General features: G+C 42.0%; 1 protein-coding gene across 1 annotated transcript; it reads left to right on the top strand.

Moving 5' to 3' along the window:
• Positions 1–3,234: 3,234 nt before the first annotated feature.
• LOC127033043 (uncharacterized) lies at positions 3,235–15,216 on the top strand. Its single transcript, XM_050920831.1, has 4 exons — positions 3,235–3,541; positions 5,867–5,921; positions 10,779–10,988; positions 12,441–15,216. The coding sequence occupies exons 1-4, from the start codon at positions 3,494–3,496 to the stop codon at positions 12,806–12,808; spliced, it is 681 nt and encodes a 226-aa protein (XP_050776788.1). The 5' UTR covers positions 3,235–3,493; the 3' UTR covers positions 12,809–15,216.
• Positions 15,217–22,119: the final 6,903 nt, after the last annotated feature.

The following is a 22,119-nucleotide window of genomic DNA, read 5'->3' as shown; positions in this document are numbered from 1 at the left end:
GCAAACAGAGACTAGTAATTCTCCTCAGAAATAGCAAGAAATTGCTATTTGTGGGCTCATGCTTTACGCAATGATGACCTTGGCTGAGGCAACCTAAACAGAATGGGCCCCAGTTCATGGAGTCGATGCCATTGTGGTAAATAAAGGCAGTGCCAACAGGGCATGATTACAACATGCATTGGCAAATGAAACCTGCTTGGGCAGGGGCACTATGCTCGTAAGCTATATTTTCATAATGACAGGCTGGGAACCTGATGACACTATGTCATAGTAAGACAGTCCAGGTGTGTGTCTCAGCTCCTTTTTTGTTTGTTTAAATATGGTTGCTTTTTACACTACATATATTACAGTTGTTTTATTATCATGTGTTTTAACATGATGAATGGTAGATATAGGCTTGAAGGGAAATGACAGATACTTGTCAGCAGCTCAACTCTTCAGATTTTGATTTTGACTTTGTAGCTGATCGCATAATGCTTCTGTTTGGGGACATAAACCAGCTGATACCTGATGGAGGCTAGGAAGAAACTTTCCTTTGGGGCAATTTATTCCACTCTGAGGGCTCTTATCCCTTTCTCTGAAGCATCTAGTGTTAGCCACTATCAGAGACAAGACACTGGACTAGATGGACCATGGGTCTCATCTGGTATAGTAGGTCCTTTGTCCCCATCCCCACCCCCAATCACCACTGCCACCCCTCCCCCAACCACTGTTTTTCTATATGAAATTTCAGATGCCTGTGAATGTACTAAATAGCCTTCTAAAGATGGAGTGATATTGGCACCAGAGTATGTTCATTTCTCAGGGGGTTGTGCAAACATTGTTTTACCCACAGTTTTGTTGCATGTGGCTTTTTTTTTAAGATTTGTTTTTTCTTTTGGTTTAGGACCATCCTTATACTGACATTCAGATAAAGCCACCAGCATTGCCAGATTGGGGTTCAAAAAACCAACTTGTCCCAGAGATGTAGGCACAGATGGAACTGGAGCCAAATGTCCCAAGGTTTGGAGACATTTAGATTTTGTGTTCTGTTTCAGCATGCTGTAGAGTTAGAACTAAGCCAGGACATTTGTAACCCAAGATTCAGACAAACTTTCCCACAGTTCGGAGCAGATGGGTTCAGACCAGGAAAACCATTTAAAACCACCAAGTTTGTCAGGGTTTCTGCCTGAAACCATAAGTTGAACGAAAACCCAGCCCAAGGCAATGTGAAACTCAGTCCAGATGCACCAAAAGCCTAACAAACTTCTGTGAACCCAGCCCAAATTTAAGATTTGTAAGGTTGTGCTGGCTTTGGGTGTCTGTAAAAATATCACTAAGTAATGCTAAGGGCAGCCAAGGCAGAGAGATTAATATGTTGACTTTAGGCTTTGGAGATGATCATAAGACACAACAAAATAAAATCAAACATACAGAACCCTTCCTCTTGTTGTGCTCTGGTGATAAGCTCCCAGATCTTCGGCTCTTTCTACATGATTTTGGGGAAGTAGCAAACCTCCTACTACTACCTGTGTCCTAGTGACTGGCTTTTGGAGCTTGGGCTTTCCACCAGTCGTTGCTCCACTAATCGTGCTCCACTCTATTCTATTCTAGTTCTTATACTACACCCATCAACACTGTATCCAAGTACCTACAAAAAGCTTTGATAGCCCTGACTGTTGGACATGGATGATGTGTGCAAAGATCTTGTTTCAAGTGAAGTTAGATTTTACCCAAACTATTCACAAGATAGGGTAGCTGTATGTAGAACTCATGGATCTTCCAAATTGTTCATTGTAACTTTACTAGGTATATTCTGGGGTCTGTTAGTGGGTAGTTTTTATCATTGTCCCTCTCCATATCTATTTACATTGTGGTTACTTCACTTGGAGCATATTGTGTGCTTTTTAGCTATTCCCTATTGTTTTATAGCAAGAAATATTAACTCAGAAACACACTCAAGGTACATTGTTTATGTTAAGGTCTCTCCCTGATTCTCAGCTTTCTCTCTTCAGGACAGTTTTGTTAAGATGATATTACATCTCCAGGGCCTACTTCGTAGCAGCATTAAAGTTGTGATGAATAAAACAACTGTGGTGAGTCTGCAATAAATTAATTGTTCCATTTTATATGAACAGGAGAACTAGCAGGAGACTTGAGGCTGAACACAAATATGACTATTATTTGGGATCCATGCTTGAAAGACTGGGAGGAAGGGAGAAAAAAGATGCCATAGTGGATTCAGGAAAAAAGGGAAAGAATTTGAGAAACAAACCTCTGCCCAGAGCATTGTGGTTAATAATAGGCAATTTGGAGTGTCAATTTCCATTTGCCTCAAGAAATGGGAAATCTGAAGTTGCTCTTCAATATTCAGAATTTAATTTTACAGGGATGTAATGAGCTATGAGAGAGTGCCATTCTCCTTTACTGGATAGAAACTGAACTGCTCAACTGTGTTTCCTAGGCCCTCTAACTGCTAATGGAGATTCTCCTTAAACTCAAGAGGCAAGTGCCTTTTGGTTTGCTTGTTTTTAAGGTAGACATTGAGTTCTATCCCTCTGGTGACTGTAAAATTCTGCTGACAAGTTTAGTCCAGAAGACATGCCACAGAGCTGTTATGCTGCTGTCCCAGAAGTGAGATCCATGAAACTAAGATACTCAAGAATCAGTTTTGTCTAAGAGGAGTAGGTAATGAATTGACTGATGTGCAGCACTCCCATCTAAGGGGCAGAATCATAACTCTTTGTCATGTACTCTATATTGCTCAAAGCCGTCGGAGAGTCCCCTTTATATCTAGCACTTGGGACTTTTGCTTTCAGAACTTCTGGTGAGAGTTTTGTCTCCAGTGCGACCACAATGTTCAGCGTGGCCATGATGTGCAACATAATGAAAACTGTGAAGATCCTAGGTGACCACCTATTTATTACAATAATCTCTCGCTATCATAAGGCCAGAGTTTGCCACCTTTACTCATGCTATAAAATACCTCACTCTGGAAATAGTCCCATTTTTCATCAATGGCACTTCTCTTGGAATGAGGTGCTACTCAAGGTGCATCAAGGTAGCACCCTAGCCCTTAGTATCCAAGTAACCTCAACAGCTGGCCTCTTGTCTCTTGGTACATGCCATTTTTCTGTCATTCCCCCACCCAGAAGAAAAGAATGGTATGTTCTGGGAGCGATTGCTAAGAGGAAGTAAGTTCTTCAGATACACAGTAATTGTTTGACCATGAACAGTTTGTTTGCAGAAGGAACAAGCCTGAGTTGTCAGAGGCCATTACTGTGCTGAAGAGAAAAAAACACAGAAAGAAAGAAACCTGGGCAGGGAATCTCTAGGCAGGACAGTGGTTTCTCTCTGAAATTCCCTGTGTCTGCAATGCCATTAACACTGGCTTCGCTTGGGTCGCACTTGCTTTCTTGTGTTCCAGTACAGTAAGTGGTGCATGCAAGCTGGTTAAAGGGCCCACTGCCCGCTAGTGAACTTCGGCCTCATTCTTTCTTTTTTGTAGCTAAGCATGTCCTTCTTCTGCTGTTGCCACTGTGTCTCAGCTGCTCCAGGAGAGGTAAGAGAGCAGCTACCCTGTTGTGTGCAAAAAATGCCTGCAGTACCGAACTTTTGGGAGAGCAGGGATAGGAAGGAGGAAGGGGGGAACAGGGTTATAGGGGGGAACAGGGTTATTAATGTGCCTAGTGGGGGGAAATCAAGCAGACTAATAATATTGGAAACTGATAACCCTTTTTTTTGCCCTAGAATGCTGGGCAGGGCTGGTCTTATGTGGGCAGAGCATGGTTGCTGAATAGATCGCATTGTACAGAGAAAGTGAGAGAGAGGGAAAGGCAGGTGTACTTACCCAGAAATCTCATATATGCCTATGAACAGTTTAATTGTGAACTGGTGTATGTGGCTGTGCAGGGATTTAAGATGACGTATGATGACCCATTATTCCCCTCCACAGGCTAATCTCATTGCAGATCACAGCATTTGGGAATTGCCACTCCCTCCTTCGACACAAGTGGTCAGGAACTGGGCAGGGGCAGAGCTTTGGCTGCACTTCCCGGTGGTGCTGGCTTACACAGCTGAGTCCATGCACTGGGTGAAAGGAAGCAGTGACAATTTGGTGTCTGCTTTTCTCCCAGGGCTGACCCTTCCTCAGGGCAGATTGCAAGGTGCCAGTCTGACCATAAATAAGAGCAGAGACAGACAGTAAATTACTACAGCTAAGCACATTTACCAAAATAATATGTGTTTGGTACGTTATTTTAGAAAATGCTTGTATTTATTTTCTGGACACTGCAGAGAGTGTATGAGCTTCTAAGCATTTTGGGGCTGGGTCCTCTTTCTGTAGCACTGTGAGGATCTTGGTCCATGAACAGGGCTCATGGGCCCTATTGCCAAACAAATTAATCCATGAATAATAGTAATAATTAATAATATGAAAGATCCCCCTCTTTAACTGTTGACTTTTCTTAACTTTTTCATATTTAAATAGCACCTTTTTGCATTCATGTGCCAAGGGATAACAGACTCCAAATTGTACCCTCCTTAATAGCTGCTTATTTTTCTGATTAGTTCATATAAAAATATACCCACAAAACCAAAACTGGTGGAGATTCCTAGCAGCTTTTTCAACCCAGCATAAGTGATCATTTTCATTGCTGATCATCAGCATGCTTACCCTCAAATACACTTTCATCAGATAGCTCTTTCATTTGAAGAAGAGCAGACTGAATTTTTTTGAATTTCAAACTTATGAAGAACAACTCTCTCTACATTTTGAATTGTGGTGAGGAAAAAAAAACAGAAAAGAATGGTCAACAAAACATTTGTAAAATTTTGTATTTGCGTTTTTTCATCTGTTCCAATCTCTACTTTTCAAAAAGCGTTGCAAACATTATTACTTAAGCCATATGATTCCTATTATGAGGTAGATATCAAATAGTGTCCTCATTTTAGTCATGAAAAAATTGAGGCACAGATAAAGGTGAAGTGACTTACCCTTATTTTTCTGGTTTAAATATTATTAAACACTCAGTGGGCTCATTGGTAAATTGTTTTTCTAGCATCTTGTCCCAAGTCTTCGTTGAGAGTTGGAGAGTATGTTTGGCACAGTTAATCATGAACTGTGTAGTAGATTGATAATAGTCAACTTCTAGTGGTAATTCTGAAAATGTAATGGCTGCTAAAACTGAGAAAATTCTTTTCCATCTAGCAACAGATAGATGTTAGAATTCAGAGCACTCATAAACAATGCCTAAGAGCAACTACGTAGGTTGGTTCTCAGAGTTTAGACATCTAATTTTCTATAAAATAGCTAAGATTGGGGAAAGTATTCTTGGTACTAGCTTGCAAATAAACACATGGGGGCAAAGTCTCAGTTGAGGTAAATTGTCCAAGCTACATCATAATTTACACGAGCTCAGGATCTTCCTAAGGAGAGAAAATGAGGTAACTGTACCTGACTTATTTAACGGAAAACCTTTTCCAATTTTTCTTCTGGTTCTTAGCAGTCTTCTTTGGGTGGGACTGTCCTTGCTTTGGGCCAGAACTTACTCAACAATGATATTCCTTATTCCATAACTAGTCCCCACTGACTTCAACAAAACTACTCCTGGTGTAATAAGGCACGGTTCAACACAAGTCAAGGGGATCAAAGCTTTGTTGGTCACCTTGAAACTTGTGTGATCCGATTGAAAAAACCCTCCCATCTTTTAGAGTTATACTTGTAAATAATATCCAGTACATTGGGAGACATCCTCTTGGCTAGTCTTTAATATTCCCCTCCAGCCTTAGGTGAAGATGTCAGTATTGATTTAGCATAAGCAAAGCTCATTCCCCTTCAATTTGAAGCCCTTGCATAAGACATAATAACTTTTCTTCTCTTTCACAGAGGGAAGCTCTTACTGCACACTATCCAAAACAACCCTGTAGAGACATTGGTGGTGGTAAGATTTTAACTATTTTCCTTGGACATTTTATTTTTAGATGGTGGTTGAAGTGATAATTAGTAAGTTCTGGTATTCACCCAAAAACGTTTCATTGCTGAGAGCATATATATGTGTGTGTACATAGATGCACACACCCACGTATTCTCTCAGGGTATCTCTACACTACGAAATTAGTTCAGTTTAATGTAAGTTGATTTTTTAGAAATGGATTTGATACAGTCGATTGTGTGTGTCTCCACTTAAGACTATTAAGACCATGAAGTCGGCGGAGTGTGTCCACAGTACCGAAGCTAGCATCGACTTTCAGAGCGTTGCATTTTAGGTAGCTATCCCACAGTTCCTGCAGTCTCTGCCGCCCATTGGAATTCTGGGTTGAGCTCCCAGTGCCTGATGGGGCAAAAACGTTATTGCGGGTGGTTCTGGGTACATGTCGTCAGGCTCCTCATCCCCTGTGAAAGCAATGGCAAAAAATCTTTTCTCTCCTTTTTTCCTGGGTTACCTGTGCAGACGACATACCACAGCAAGCATGGCGCCTGCTCAGCTCACTGTCACCTTACGTTTCCTGGGTGATGCTGGCAGATGCAGTACTGCAGTGCTACACAGCAGCAGTTCCTGGCCTTTGCAAGTTAGCAAAGATGGTTAGCAGCCGTATGGTACCATCTGCTGCTGTCTCCGGGTTCCTCCAGTCCGGCCTCGATGAGGTCGGTCAGGGGCTCCTGGGCAGACATGGGTGCTCCTCTCCGGTCTTCATGAGGTAGGTCGGGGGTGCCTGGGCAGGCATGAGTGCTCCTGGCTGGCTCGGTGAGGTCGATCGGGGGCGCCTGGACATAAACGGGAGTGACTCCAGGACATTCCCTTCTTTAAGTTTCATCTAATGGAGATTCAGTCCTCCCTGGAATATCAGTCAAGCCTACCAAAGAACCAGAGAGGCAAATGGCCGCTCCGTGTCAGAGCCCCAGATACCCCGCTTCTAAGATGAGCTGCATGCCATTCTACGGGGTGCCCCTACAACTACCCCACCCCTGTGCTTCCCTCCTCTTCCACCCCTCCTGGGCTACCTTGGCAGTTATTCTCCCATTTGTGTGATGGATTAATAAAGAATGCATGAATTTGAAACAATAACTTTATTGCCTCTGCAAGCAGAGATCAAAGGTGGGAGGGGAAGGCGCTTGGCTTACAGGGAAGTAGAGTGAACCAAGGAGGAGGGTTTTCATCAAGGAGAAACAAACAGAACTTTCACACCGTAGCCTGGCCAGTCATGAAACCGGTTTTCAAAGCTTTTCTGATGCGCTGCACAACCTGCTGCACTCTTCTAACTGCCCTGGTGTCTGGCTGCGCTTAATCATTTCGTCTTTTAGAATGGAGTTCTGATAGCACGGTTTCGTGTCCCCATACAGTGATTAGATCCAGTACCTCCCATTTGGTTCATCCTGGAGCTCTTTTGCAATTCTGGGACTCCATGGTCACTTGTGCCGATCTGCTTGCCACGGTGGCCAAACAGGAAATGAAATTCAAAAGTTCACATGGCTTTTCCTGTCTGCCTGGCCAGTGCATCTGAGTTCAGAGTGCTATCCATAGAGGTCACAATGGAGCACTCTGGGATAGCTCCCAGAGGCCAATACCATCGAATCGCATCCACATTACCCCAAATTCGACCCAGTAGGGTCGATTTCAGTGCTAATCCCCTCATTGGGGAGGAGTACAGAAATTGATTTTAAGAGCCCTTTAAGTCGACAAAAATGGCTTCGTCGTGTGGATTGGTGCAGGGTTAAATTGATCTAACACTGCTAAATTCAACCTAACTTGTAGTGTAGGCCAGGGCTCAGGCTCCCATTTTGGGCAATCAAGAGAAGCAAACAAAATAATAAAGCAGACTCCCCTCCACCCAGGGTTTGTAAGCTTGTGGTTATAAAAGAGCCTATCAAATGGTAATGTTCTCACATATATATAACAATTTTTATCCCCCCCAAAAACTAAACTACCAAACATGTATAGGAATTTAATGCGGTGACGCTGAAGTGGAGCCACATTTGGGGTGGAATGCAGCAATTTAGGACAGGAAGTGAAGAATACCAAATTTAGTTGAAACTGGAGGATCATTGAAGGAGGTAGAATAGAATGTAATTGACAAGGATGGATTTTCCCCAAAGCTAAAAACTGTTTAATTTGCAATATGTTCAACTGAATATTTAAAGGGGTTAGAAATGATGGTGATAGACATTATAGTAATTTATGAAGAGAAGGCAAGTGTCAAATTGGGACAATTCTTCCAGCGTCAATAGGTCTTCAGCTAAATATCAAAGTGTTTCAGGTTTTTGATCATTTGGTTTTTTGTCAAAAGCTCAATTTTTTTTGCAGAAAACAGAGACTTGCCATGATATTTGTTTGTCTTATTGAAATTTTTATTTTCTGTCAAAACCCAGCCCTAATATTTTACCTGGAAATGGGATAACTGACAGCTGTATAGTGAGCTATCAGCTTGGCATTTATCACAGGTTTCAAAGTCTCTCAAATCACTTTTCTACAGTATTCAAGAAAGCTGCCAAACAGGTATTTGTTTCAGACAGACTGAATAAGTAAATAAAAGATCTACCTGGAACTAGATAAATGGCCATATTCTGCTTTCAGTTGACTCTGGAGTAACTCCATTGAGTTCAGTGGAGTAATTCTAGGTTTTCCCTAACATCTCAGAAAGCAGACTCTGTTTAGTTACAAATGGATTACTTGCACTCTTAATTTTCCTTTTTGTTGAAGAAAAGTGTTTTCTTTCTCTTATTTTTTTTTTACTAGAACTAAGATACTTCTTGAAAACCACTCTCAGCATTAATCTGGCAGCAAGGAAGCATTCTGAAACCTACTTTTGGAGAATAAAATCTGACTAGAGTTTTCCTTCTTTTTAAAAAAAAGTTGCTGTGACATTTGTTAGAAATATTACTAGCAAATGGATCATGTGTTCCATTGCTCGGGAGATGCAATTAGATTTTCTGCAGGTTTGTAAAACAAACTATGGTCTAAGTGTGTCGTCATGGAACCATTGGTCTGATTTCCAGTTAGATACCTCAACTTTTAACTAGGATGCTAGTACTTATTTTGGTGCAACTGTTTGTTTTTTTTCAAAATCACCTAAGGGATTTGGTTCTCAAATGCCCATTAAAGTTATTGGAAACTGGACAGCCAAATGCTCTAAGTGGAGTTGAAATTCTTAGCCAACGTGTTCTGTTAAACATTATGTTGCAAAGTATAAGAAACATTTGCTTAGTGGAGAAGATTTGAGCACCTCACAATCATTAAAGGATTTTATCCCCCCAACACCCCTGTAAGGTGAGGAAGCATTATCTTCAGTTTATGTACGGGGAAGTGAGGCATAGAATAAATTAAATCATAGAATCACAGAATGTAGGACTGGAAGGGACCTTGAGAGATCATCTAGTCCAGTCCCATCCACTGAGCCAGGACCAAGTATTAACTAGATCATCTCTGACAGGTGTTTGTCTAACCTGTTCTTAAAAACCTCCAGTGACAGATTCCACAGCCTCCCTAAGTCATTTGTTCCAGTGATTAACTACCCTGACAGGAAGTTTTTCCTAATGTTCAACTTAAACCGTCCTTGCTGCATTTAAGCCCATTGCTTGTTGTCCTGTCCTCAGTGCATAAGGAGAACAATTTATCGCCCTCCTCTTTATAACAACATTTTACATATTTGAAGACTGTTATCGTGTCTGCCCCCTTCCCAGTCTTCTCTTCTACAGACTAAACAAACCCAATTTTTTCAATCTTTCCTCCTAGGTCATATTTTCTAGACCTTCCTCTAATTTGTCCACCTCTTTCCCAAAGTGTAGTGCCACAAACTGGACACTGTATTCCAGTGGAGGCCTTATCAGTACTGAACAAAGTGGAAGAATTATTCTCACGTCTTGTTTACCTCACTCCTCCCAGTGCTAATACATCTGAGAATGATGTTCACTTTTTTACAACAGTATTACACTGTTTACTCATATTTAGTTTGTGATCCATTACCACTCCTAGATCCTTTTTCTACAGCATTCCTTCCTAGCCAGTCATTTTCCATTTTGTATTTGTGCAATTGGTTATTCCTTCCTAAGTGCAGTACTTTGCATATGTCATTGCTGAATTCCATCTATTTATTTCCGACCATCTCTGTTTGTCTTTTGCACAAAGTCTCACAAGATGTCTGTGGCTAAGATGGAAATGGAGCCAAGGTCTCCAAAGTTTCAGACTAATGCCCTGTCCAGCCTTCCTACCCTAAAATGGTTTCTACTGATCAAAACTCTAGAAGACAGGAGAAGAAGGATGGTGCTGTAGTTAGCAGAGCACTCAGGAGATCTCAGTTCAGTTCTCTGCTCTGCTTCTTGTGTGACCTTGGGAAAGTCATTTAAGGTAAAGTTTTCAAAGACGCCTAAGTGACCAATCCCATTTTTAAAAAGTGAGGTAGGCACTTAAGTCACTCTGAAAATTAGACTTGTGTTCCTAGATCACTTAAGCACTTTTGAAAATCTTACCCGTAATCTCTCTGTGAATCAGTTCCCATCTGCAGAATGGGGTAATAGCACTTTGCGGCTGCACAGGGGTTTTGTGAAGATAAATGCATTAAAGATCATGAAGTGAGCAGATATTATGTGAACTGGGACTCGATAAGCACCAAAGTAGATAGACAGATATCTGGCTCCAGCTGGTAGTATCAAGAGGACTGCTAAATATTACTATGAGTTTGTAATTGAGCATGGCCGGTAGCCCAGAGTCTTCCACATATTTCATGCAAGTCTTTTTTTTGTTTCCCATTTGATTTATTATTTTGCTAACACTCCAATTCCTGTGGGTCTTTAATCGTTGCAGATGTCTTCAGTAAGGAGGGGACCCTCACCATGAAACTGGTAAATGTGCTCGAGATTGACATGCTGTTTTCAGATATCGCTGAAACTTTCAACAAGCAGCATGGGGATCACTGGGCCATGAAGGAAGCCATCCAAAGGCTGAAAGAAGTCTCTGGCTGTGCTCCCACTAATAGTCTCGCAGCCTGCATAGAGAATATAAAGCAGCAGCACGGTAAGCAGACAAAGACTAAGAGTGAACTGAAGCCAATGGTAAAACAGTGAGGACCAAATCCTCAGACTGAACTAACAGTGCCCCCCTGCAAGTTGATGTGGGCACAGCATTGGCTGGGCTCTGTAGGGAATCTGTCTAGTCCTTGTGGCTACTAGGAAGGTCAGCAATGAAGAGTCTGCATTTCACAGGAGAGCTGCAGAGATTAACAAGTGTATTATTAAGGATTAGCCTTCCAAAGCTGTGTGTCACACCATGGTTGCCTTCACTTTCCCCCAAACATCATGTTTCACACCATTCAGGAGGGCTATGTTTCTTGGGGGTTGGAGGGAACATAGGGAACTGATTTGCATAAAATAACACTGCACCTAGTCTGATTCCGTCCTTTTACAGGGTTTCAGATGATCGGGGTGTGTGTGTGTGTGTGTGTGTGTGTGTGTGTGTGTGTGTGTGTCACTGTTCCAGGATAGGGGTCATCCCACTTGTGGGTGGAGTTGCATTTACACTGCTTCTTGTTCCTGCTGTCCTCATGAAGTCCAGGATTGGGATTGAATCCAGGTCTTCCATGTGGCAGGGAAAACTTTAGACAGCTGAACCACTCCCTATTATTTAACAAAAGCATATGACTGATTTGCTAATTCTTGTAAGGCCAGTTCCTGGTTTTCTGTCACAATGTGCCATCAAGATACTAAGAATTTTGGACACCCTTTTCCACCTGCCATGCTTCTAGCTTGGTTCTACATTGTAGAGGAATACAATTTTTTTCCAGCCAGATTCAGTGACCTTGCAAATCTGTCTCAAGTTCCCCTTCTTTAGATTTGGCTTTCTAGTGCAGTAACTCTTCACTTGGCAGTAAATCCAAACCTTCCTATGTAATGTTAACCTTCTGAGCCACTGCAGCAAAAAAAGAAAAAAAAATCTAAACAAGGAGCTAAATAAATCCCATATGGAACTAGAAGCACCATGTGTTTGTGAAGCCAATAATAGGAAGAACAATGATGCATCTCATGGAAGATTAGACCAGATTTTCAATACACTTTTTATAAAGACTCACCCAACACCTGATGGTTTGCATTGAAAGAATGGCAGGTAAAAGACAGAGGATTAAGGGTCAAATTTACTCTGGTTTAACTCCAGTGACTTCCCTAGAGGGAATATCAATATGTTTGTACCAAGGATGAATTGGTCCACGTATATTTAAGCAAGTGGCATGGAGGAGCTTGACTTACTACTGGGAAATGGCTTTATTGTACAAAACACGCACACACAAAACACAACCACAGATAAGGAAGTTGGAAAGAACCTAATTTTACGGCTTTCCTTTCCCAGTCAGTCACTGTGAATAGCTCAGTGGCGCCAAGTTTAGGTTTCTAGTGACAAAAGCATTTAGACATCTTTCTTGGACCAAAACCAGAACCAGCTAAATCCCAAGATATACATTGTTTTGTCTTTTAGGTGCCTGCAATGTACAGGTGCACATGGAGGGCTATAGGTTTTCACTTGTTGCAGAGGAAAAAGAAGTGCCTGAAAAATTGGAGCAGGCCCAACGGCAGGTAGGGGAGCTGAATCATGCCACAAAGTGTGTCATTGCTATGGAAATGAAGCTCCAGGAAATGGTCTGCTCTGTGCTTCAGCGTCAGAGTCAGCTGGAGGAGACAGTGAAAGCTGGAAACCCAGAGTACCTGGACCAAGTACGGCTAGAAGTTAATCTGAGAGAGAACTTTCAGAACGTAAGCCTGGCCAAAGACCTCTCAAAGCAGTATGGAGAAGATGCCAGCAGAGTGCTGAAGGAAATGGCCCAGTTAGCTGGCCTGACCCTATAAAGGGGCTTCAGAAATTGGGATAGAATTGGAGTTCATGTCCTGCATTTATTACCCAAGGATTGTGTACATAATGATGAATTAGAGCCCACTCTGGTAGTGCAGTCATCATGTGGACAACAAATATGCACTCAGCAAATAGCTTATGGGTAGCCCTGGGTATTAAGTTTGTTCTGTTCGCTCAAGGAACCTTAGCCAGGGCACAAGAATTTGTCCCCAGAGGGCCTTTGACTTCCATCTTGAAAATCACCAGTGGACAGAAGGTACCTCCTCCCTTTACTATAGCAATGTCAACACTTGAGTTCTAATGCAGGATTTCAATCCCTACTCTGTCTTTCTGGCTGGAGGCCACCCATAGATTCCACTTTGTGCAAGTTGAATTCCTGAGCAGCAGGTTAAGTCAGCTTTCCAGCCGCTTTGCCACACCAGAGCAATGCAAAGCAACCAGAACTAGGCCAGAGAGTGTATGTGACTTGTTTAAGACAACCTGTCTGTCACAGTTTATATTGGAATTCAGTAGCATTCCCACCCTTATTTTCTAGGTCAAACTAGACTGCCTCTCAAATCTTAAACACAGCTAGTGTGCTAAAACCAGGTGTTCAGATTAAAGGCCAGAAGTACCCATGGAAGGTATAGAGATATACTCTACATTGCTTATTATTGCTATAGATAATCATCTGAACTTAAAGGCATGTATCTCCTGTGCTACTAGTTGCTGCTTTTCCTCCTCACTCATCTCTTGAAATTCCCAAAAGTACACATGCTTCCCATGTTCATTGAGACAGAACCTTGAGGCAGGCAACACGTTACTAAAATAGCACGGGTGTGTGCAAGTTGGTATTAGGATGCATCAGCATAGCAGTACAGGGCCCCAGGACTGGGATAACAGGAGTTGTTACAGATGTGAATTAAACTGCATTGGAAAGGTTGGCAAGACTGGGATTTCAGGAGTGCTTCTCTTTAGGTATGAGGTGTATTAACATAGATGTGTGGGGATTGCAGAGCATCAGGAAAACTGATGGGGGACTAGGACTGGGACAGCATGGACTGGTGTGCTGAAGATCAGGTGTGAGGGACATTGCCAGACTGAATCGATTAGCACTATGCTGGATTATTAACAGCACTATTCCACTACTTCTACAAGAGCACTACATGAACTCAAACAATGGAAATAGGACAACCTGCAAATATCGGGTGCCTGTCATGAGAGTAATGGAATCTTGGCTGAACAGTTTGCAGGGACACAGACTTTGAAGTCCAACTGGATCACAGCTGCAGTGCCTCACGCACACTCAGCTGAGCCTGAGGGGAAAGGAAGGTCAGAATAATTCCATAACACTTTAGCCCAGGAGGCCTGTCATTAAAATGGGCCTCTTTGGAGAAAGGACTGTGTGACTGGGGGAGAGTGGGATGGTTTTGCAAGTGCTGGACCTGGCTGGTGGTTGAAAAGCTCATTGAATTTGTCACATTTTTGAGAGATGATGGACAAAATAGAAACCACAAGTGAAATCCTATCCAGCCTGCTAGAGCTCCATAAATAACTACAAAGGAGCTCAATCTCTGGGTTTTTAGACTGTCACTCCTGTACCCCATATTGTTGTTTTAAATTTTGTTCTCATTTGCCATTGCTCACCCCCAAAATACATCAGAGACCCCAAGAGACTTATCTTGCCCTTACACATCCTCTCACCATCCCTCATCTCATCACACACCTCACTGGGGCAGTTTACTGCAGGTTTCTTTGCTCTCTCAGCGGTGAGCTGCTCTCTGTAAACATCCACCAGACTCTGTCCTGCCAGAAATCCAAACTATTCAGACATTTCCTTTTGGAGTTTCAGGATGCCCGCTTGCTAGACGCCGGCTTTGCACAAACTCACAAAAACCCAGCAGAGAAATGCTGATCGCTATTATTATTTTCTTGGACCTAAATGCAATCAAATGCTCCGGCATTCAGATCAGACTGGGCATATGTCACCCCTTCCTTGCCTAACTCCCAAACTTTCTCTCTCTCTCTCTCTAGTTCTTTTCATTTTGTTGTTGAAGGAATTTGGGAAATAAGTACGTTGCCACAGCTATTTCCTGCTGCTCTGCCGGTAACATCTTGAAAACTGCAAGATATGCCTCTTTTTTCAAACAAATGGGCATTTTCAGTTGTCAGTGGCTCACAAAGCTCACCTTCTGTATTTGCTTTCTTGGTGCATTGAGTTCTCTGTGGCCTATCACTGCCCCTCATGAAGGAAAATAACCCAGATGGCTTACCCCAACAAATCCTGCATTCCTTGATTATCACAGCGAGATAGCTGTGATCACACTATGTTGTCTGCTAGGGCTGTGTTGCATTGTGTGTGGCTCTTCCTGATTAGGGAGGGGGTGGGTGAGCGTGTTAGTCAACAGTATTTATGATCCTTTTAATAAAATATACATATTGTACACAAAATAAAGCATTAGTTCATTTACTTTTTGTAAAATTTCCTCTGCATTTGATGCTACATTTCAGATGCATTCTCCCATGCCAGACATTTTTATAAGAGCTGGGTGACTGTGTGCAGTGCATTTCATGAAACATATATGGGCTATATTAGTCTTATGTGTCCGGGAATTCTCATATAGGATTCTTTTGCTATTGTTAAACTCAGACACACCACAAACCTCATAATGTCTGTGATTAATTCAGTCCAATGCACTCACACATGTTTAAGGCTATTTGGAAATGTATGTTCTGGAACCCACCAGCATTCCTCCCATGCCATCTTCAGGAGAAGAGGACTCTCCATGTTGATTCTTTGAATCTAACACATACAACAGGCCAAATTTGGACTGGGGGTAAATGTCTCTACATTTTTTTTTCTAAAAAATATTGTTTCACCAAAGCCAGAATGGTGTGGGAAAATGTGTCAATTTGTATTAAAGTTTTGATGCGACAATATGATTGCTTTTCATGAGCAAGTGTTTCTCAATGTGCGTTAAGAGCTGTAAAATTTGTCCCATGACAGGAGTGGAGTCAAGTGTCCCTGCCCATTGGTCCTGAAGTATATCACATGAGAGAGCAAGAGGAAGACTTGCCTAGTGGTCAGTGTGGGCTGAGGAAACCTGTGTTCAATTCCCTGCTCTTCTATGCACTGCCTTTGTGACCTTAGGCAATTCAGTTAGCCTCTGTTTGCTTCAATTCTCTAACTGTAAAATGGAGATAACACATCACACAGATTAGGGGAAGATAAATATAAATGTAGATAAAGACAACTGTGAGGTGCTCAGATGCTGTGGTAATAGCAGCTATGCAAATGAGACAGAATGAGCGGCTTTTGGGGTTGGAGAACCTCAGAAGATTCAATTCAGTTTGGATAAGTGCCCAAAAATCAGTTGCTCACATACACTAAGGTAAACCTCTTGGGTCTGCAAAACAAGGATGGAAACCTTCTGAGCTACCCAGTACTCACAACTTCTGCTCAAGTTAGGAGCAGGGCATTCTTTCTCACAGTGATACAGTTCTTCTATTTCTACTCATTGCCCAAACCTGGGAGAACGAAGGCTGCTGCAAAAATAAAAAAAAATGATGGGGGTGGGAGTCTGATGAACCAGAGTTTTTCAGATCTTGAAAAATAATTTGGCCTGGGATAAAGCTCAGAGTCAGAAGAGAGATTTAATTATCTCAATCCCTGCTGAATCCCTCCCATTTTCCTCCTTCACATCTGCAGTTACACACTCACGTTCCAGGGATCGCAAGGCTGACCTGAGTCTGAAGCAAAAATGTGAGGCCTCCATTGCTGCTCAGGCTTTCTAGGAAAAAGGGCACTGCACACAAATATTTGGATCCCTAATTGGTGTTATTAAAGAAGCTGGCCATCTGGAGCCCGCTCAGTCTAATTAGTCATCAACAGGGTGGTGTTTCTGTCATAAAAAATCCTCCACTCTTACCCTGTCTTTGCACACAGGAGTTTCCAGGCTCTCTCCTCTGCTTTCATACTGTGGAGAGTGGATGGGCTCCCATTTAATAGCCATCCGCCCTGGACCTCACAGGCCAGTAACTTGTTACTTGGCAGGGCCGCCAGGCCTAAGTCTGTAAATTGCAGCAAGCTGGAAAGGTTGCAGCTAAATATGGTAAAGGAGCCAGAAGCATGTGACTTACCACACCCTCATTTGTAAGTCACTTTGATGTAAGGTTTCCAAACTTCATTACCCTGGAAAAAAGCCAGTGATGGGGAAAGCAGGTGAGGGGAATAAGCGGGGTGAGACGAAAAGGGGGAAAAAAACTAGACAACAAATGAGTAAGGGTCCCAGGCATTGTAGCTGTTTTGCATGAAAGTTCTGGGTTTTTAGTTATTCACTTTACTTTCCAGAACAGTTTCCCTCTGGTCACCATTTCCTCCTCACACTAGTACTGCTGTTTAGTAGAAGTGGAATTAAGAGAATTGAATGAAATCTTTTATTTTCATGCCTTTCTGGTATTAGGACAGTGAGTCTATGACTTCCTGCCTCCTATCCTCCTTACGTTCCTCTTGGCTCATACAGTTTCTACACAGGTGGAATAACCACCATAAGGGCTCACACTGGGTTTGCCTTTACTCAGCTAAGAGATACATAAATCTAAACAAGAACAAACAACAAAGAGGGCTTGATTAAAAATAAAAGCTAGGAAAACTTTGAAGGAATGTGTTTGGGGGGTGAGATGCTGCAGCAAATGAATCCTGTTTCATCCATCGATAAAGTGTAGGAATCAGTGGTGAATGGACTTGTAAAGGCTTAGAGATTTCTCTGAAACTTTCTAAGGATATGTTCTTATGTGTGGTCCGTCTACAATTTCTTGCTCTGACCTCCCCTGGAACACTCCATCTTCCCACCTCATCCTCCCATAGAAGCCCTCCTTTCTTCTTGACGATCTGGCGGCATAGACTACATCCAGATTCCTTAATGCACTCCTGCCCACAATACATGACTTCCCAATCTGTAAACAGAAAGATCTCTAGCACACAGTGTAGGTACAATCAGTCAACGGAGAAGGCTCTAGCGTACACTACAATAAATATTTAGAGATGGGCCCAAGACCCAATCTGAATGCAAACTTGTTCTGTAAAACAGGTGCTTATCAAACTCAGGGGTTTGGTTTGGTTAAAGACCGGGGACCTGCCACAAAGCTCACATCTAAATCCAAATTCAGTTGGAGTGTTGGTTCAGACACATCTCAAGTTTTATGATTAATCTTCCTTTATTTTGAGGGGAAATAAACAACCAGTTTCTCCCTACCAAAGAGGAACTTCAAAGTTCTAGACATAATATTAAAAATATTGTTCTGGCTTAGGGGAACGGAGTTTGTATCAGTTTATTAGTCATTATTAATTATCATTATTATTTCACGCCACCTTTAAGATATAGGAAAAGGCCCATAAAGGCAAGACACCAAAGGAACTTTTCGATTTCATACGCATCTGCACTAAAAATCTCCATCATTTTCTAATAATAATAAAACAAAGAGCATTGAGGAGCAGCAACAGCAGAAGGCTAATGCAGAGTGATATATTTCAGACCCAGGGAGTATGGTGTAACTTACTCTTGCCTCTGCAGCTTGTTTATTGTGTTTGTCTGGTTGCCCTGGGAACCAGCTCACGCCGTTTCACTCATTTTATAATGTTCCTGTAAATGTTAGGTAGGGTCGGGATTTATTATACACTGTCAACACCTAAAATGGAACGCGCCGCTTAGCATCGTTTATTTGGCGAGACGCCTCTCCTCACTCCTAAAAAAAAAAGTCTTTCTTATACAGATATATACATGCATGTGTATCTCTGTAAAAATAAATAAACCCTGTCAGTATTCCAGAGAAGCCTTCGTCCAGGGAGAATTGATGTCGGGTGGTATAAAGCTTGTGTCAAAGGAACGTCTGAGTTAGATGGCAGCCAGTGACCTGCTATTGGGTGGGATCTCTGACTCACGTTATTTGCAAGAGGTGAATGTTTAGGGGACAGAGGGAAACATGTTTACCAGCAGTGTTTACCCTCCCTCAAAAAAGCAGCACGACCCCATCACGGCTGTCGCAATAGGCCTCTGTTGATTCAGGAGAGGAGTCATCAGAATTATTAGGGCTGGAACAGGCTGGTTTCCTTCCTTTCATCTGTCCCCCAGCATGACTGAGCAGATTTGATTGCAGACTAGTGGCTGGTGAGGTGAAAATGGGCTTCTGGGTTTGTTATTTTTGGGTGGTACCAGACAAGCTGACATATTCCATTTAACTAAGGAGGCCGTTAACCCTTTGAGTGCTAAGGATGAGTGCATTAGACGTCTATACTCCTTACCAAGGTACTGGCAGTGAGCGTACATGTCTGTAGTCCACACTTCTTCTCCTTCTCCCCCAAACTGGAGCCTCACCTTCTGCCCAGCTCCTGCTTCTTCCCTCCCAATGCCCACAGAACAAGTCCTCACATCTCTCGATCTCCTGCAATGAGTACCAGACCATACTCTCAGAGACCAGTAGAAAGCTTCATGGCTCACCACCAGCCTTCCCATACAATGCCAAATACTAGCTTTCTATCAGCTCCTTTTTGCCATTGGCTCCTGATGCAACTTCTTGCCTTTCCACTACAGATGGGTTGGGACCTGGTAGTGTGTGAAGGTTGGTCATGCTGGTAGCACAGGCCAAGGAAGGAGGAAGATCTGTGGTAGGGTGAGAGGCAAGAAGGGTGGACTCGCTTCTCTCTACAATCCCAAGATGGCTCTGCCTTTCAGTGATCAGAAGTCTGCTTCTCCTTCTTGACATAGTGCTCCCACCAATGGCCAGTTCCAAACCTTAAGAAATTAGCCCAGGCCCAAAGCACTAAACGCCCGGGGATCAGCCATTGCCTTAAGAATTAAGGCACAACAGATACAGAATCCCAAACAAGTTTAGAAATAGAAAAGGAAAAGACGATACACTAGGCAAAACTAATGGTGACAGAATACAGCCCTCAGAGAGGAAAATCACACAGGGCATGTGAGCATCTCACTTTAATGATAAGCTGCACACAGTATAAGCTTTCCTTTCATTAGTGTTCGGGAAGCTGGGTTGCCCAATAAACATTGGACTGGGGAGTGAACTCAGTCGCTTTTTGTGTGATGCTAAGCCAGATAACTAGTTTGTGCCTCACTTTGCCCATCTGTAAAGCAAAACCTGTGTGAGGCTTCATTATTTGCAAAGAGACTTAAGATCTTTGATTAAAGACCCTACACCAGTATATTGTAAGTGCAAAGTATGTATGTTTTGTGTGACTATCTGTATTTGTACAGATAGGTAGCTCAATTAAATTGTTTATTTGTTTCAAGTGAAACACCCAGGGATTTATCAGAGCCCCCCTCCTTCTCTCTTTTTTTTTTCTGATGAACATTTTGTAAGTAAAGTGTACCATATGTTGCATTCACAAATATGGATAGCATATTTTCTTAATTTTGTGTTGAAATTAATGTAATTGATTTGTGTATATGTATGTATGTATGTGTTCATCACAGTAATAACTCTTCTAGTTATAGCTGCAGCACACACCCCATATATCACATTTAAGAAACATTTGTCTTCAAATGTTGGATCAACACAAGAAAATGTGTATTTTCTCTTTTATTAACATAAAAGTTTATTGTTACAGGGAAAATACATGGCAAAGCTCCCCATTTAATCAGTCTAACATGCAACACATGTGACAGCAACAGTGGCAGGACTGTGTCAGTGAAATCACAGCTGCTCCTTTTAATTACCTTCTAATTTGCTCTCTGGTGCTGGCTAATTGGAACAATTTGCTTGCAGAAACCTGTGAGGTCTCAGATGCTAATTGATTTTGTCTTGTTTAATCAGCCCCCGCAAGAAACAGACCCTGTTTCACCCACTATTTCTTACACTGAGTGCTGGCATTGTGTGATACAGTGGAAGGAAAATACACACACACACGCACGCATGCATGCACAGCCATCCACTGTCCAAAATCAGATTACATCTCGAAGCCAACTCCCTGTATTGAAATGTGAGATTCCACAATTTACTAGGACAGCCCTAGAAAAAGACCTCAAATGACTCTGCAAACTGTTTGTGTATATATACCAAATATAAAAAGGCAATACCTTAACTTAAGCTCATTGCAGGTCAACAGTGCTCAGAGATGTGGGTTTCTGAGCATTTTTCTTCCTTGTGCTTGGTGGCCTGATACGTTTCAATGGAAAAATAAGTCATACTCACAAGCATAGCAAAAAGAGAATAAATCATAAAACAGGCTATTTAATTTTCTTTTTAAAACTATTCAGGTTTTCAATTCTATTATTTAAGGAAGCTCTGTTATTCTATTTCCAGAGAATTTATTATATTAATCATTATTATTATTATTATTTGGTATAGAGAAAGAATGGAAGAGGCAGCTCACAAAATGCTGATGTATCTAATAATGTCACTATTTGGGGATGGAGACTATCTTTAGTATCTCAGATCAAGCTATGAAATATTTTAACATTATTTTAAAACCATCTGACTGTTGGTAAAAATCATTGGCCAGTGTCACCAGCCTATTAAGTCTGCTTTGCACTGATCCCTTGGTACCGAGCAGACTTAAAATCTGTCTCAATCATCTACTTCAGGATATTTCAGAGAACACCAGTCCGCACCTTCTGTGGTGCAGGGCTGGTGGAGCTGCATCAAAATAGCATGTGACTTAGCCCTGCTGCATCAAACCAGTGTTCCATGTAGCTTAATATTCTTTCTATGGCAGAGGATAGCACTGGGAGCTTCAGAAGAAGGTGCAAGAAACTTTGTATAGAACAATTACGCAATGCTCTATCCATAAGGGAAGTTTCTTCCTGACACTCTAGTCTCTAAGAGAGAAATTTTCAAGGATGCAAAGAAACTGCTGAGAAAGCTCTTTGGTGCATGGGCCATCATTTTATGTTTGTACAGTGCTAACCCTACCCAAATTGTACTACAACTAGTAAAGGTCAGTTAAGTGCACAGCTCTCTTTGAATGTTAATAAGTGTTGGGTGTCTAACTCTCCTCTGTGCCTTTAAATATCTCCCACTATGTATATATATTTTTAAAGTTTACCTATTTAATGAATCCTTGGTTACTTCTCTTTGTGTTTCTTTTTTTCCCACTCACATAGACTTAGAGTGCTCCTGTGAAATTACTGATGTTTCTAAGCTTCTTATCATTGCTATAGGTGAGTTATTGTAACAAGGACAGGTGTTGCCAATCATTGGTTAAAGCTTAGTTGGTCTATGGACCTAACAGCAAAAAAGAGCATTAGAAAGATGTGGTGTGCTGTGGCCCTTTCAAGGTGACTTTCCCTGCTATTGCCAGTGGGACATTAGGAAA

Source organism: Gopherus flavomarginatus, chromosome 12 (assembly GCF_025201925.1).
Source record: "Gopherus flavomarginatus isolate rGopFla2 chromosome 12, rGopFla2.mat.asm, whole genome shotgun sequence".
NCBI lineage: Eukaryota > Metazoa > Chordata > Testudines > Testudinidae > Gopherus > Gopherus flavomarginatus.
This window is presented reverse-complemented; position numbering and strand designations above follow the sequence as displayed.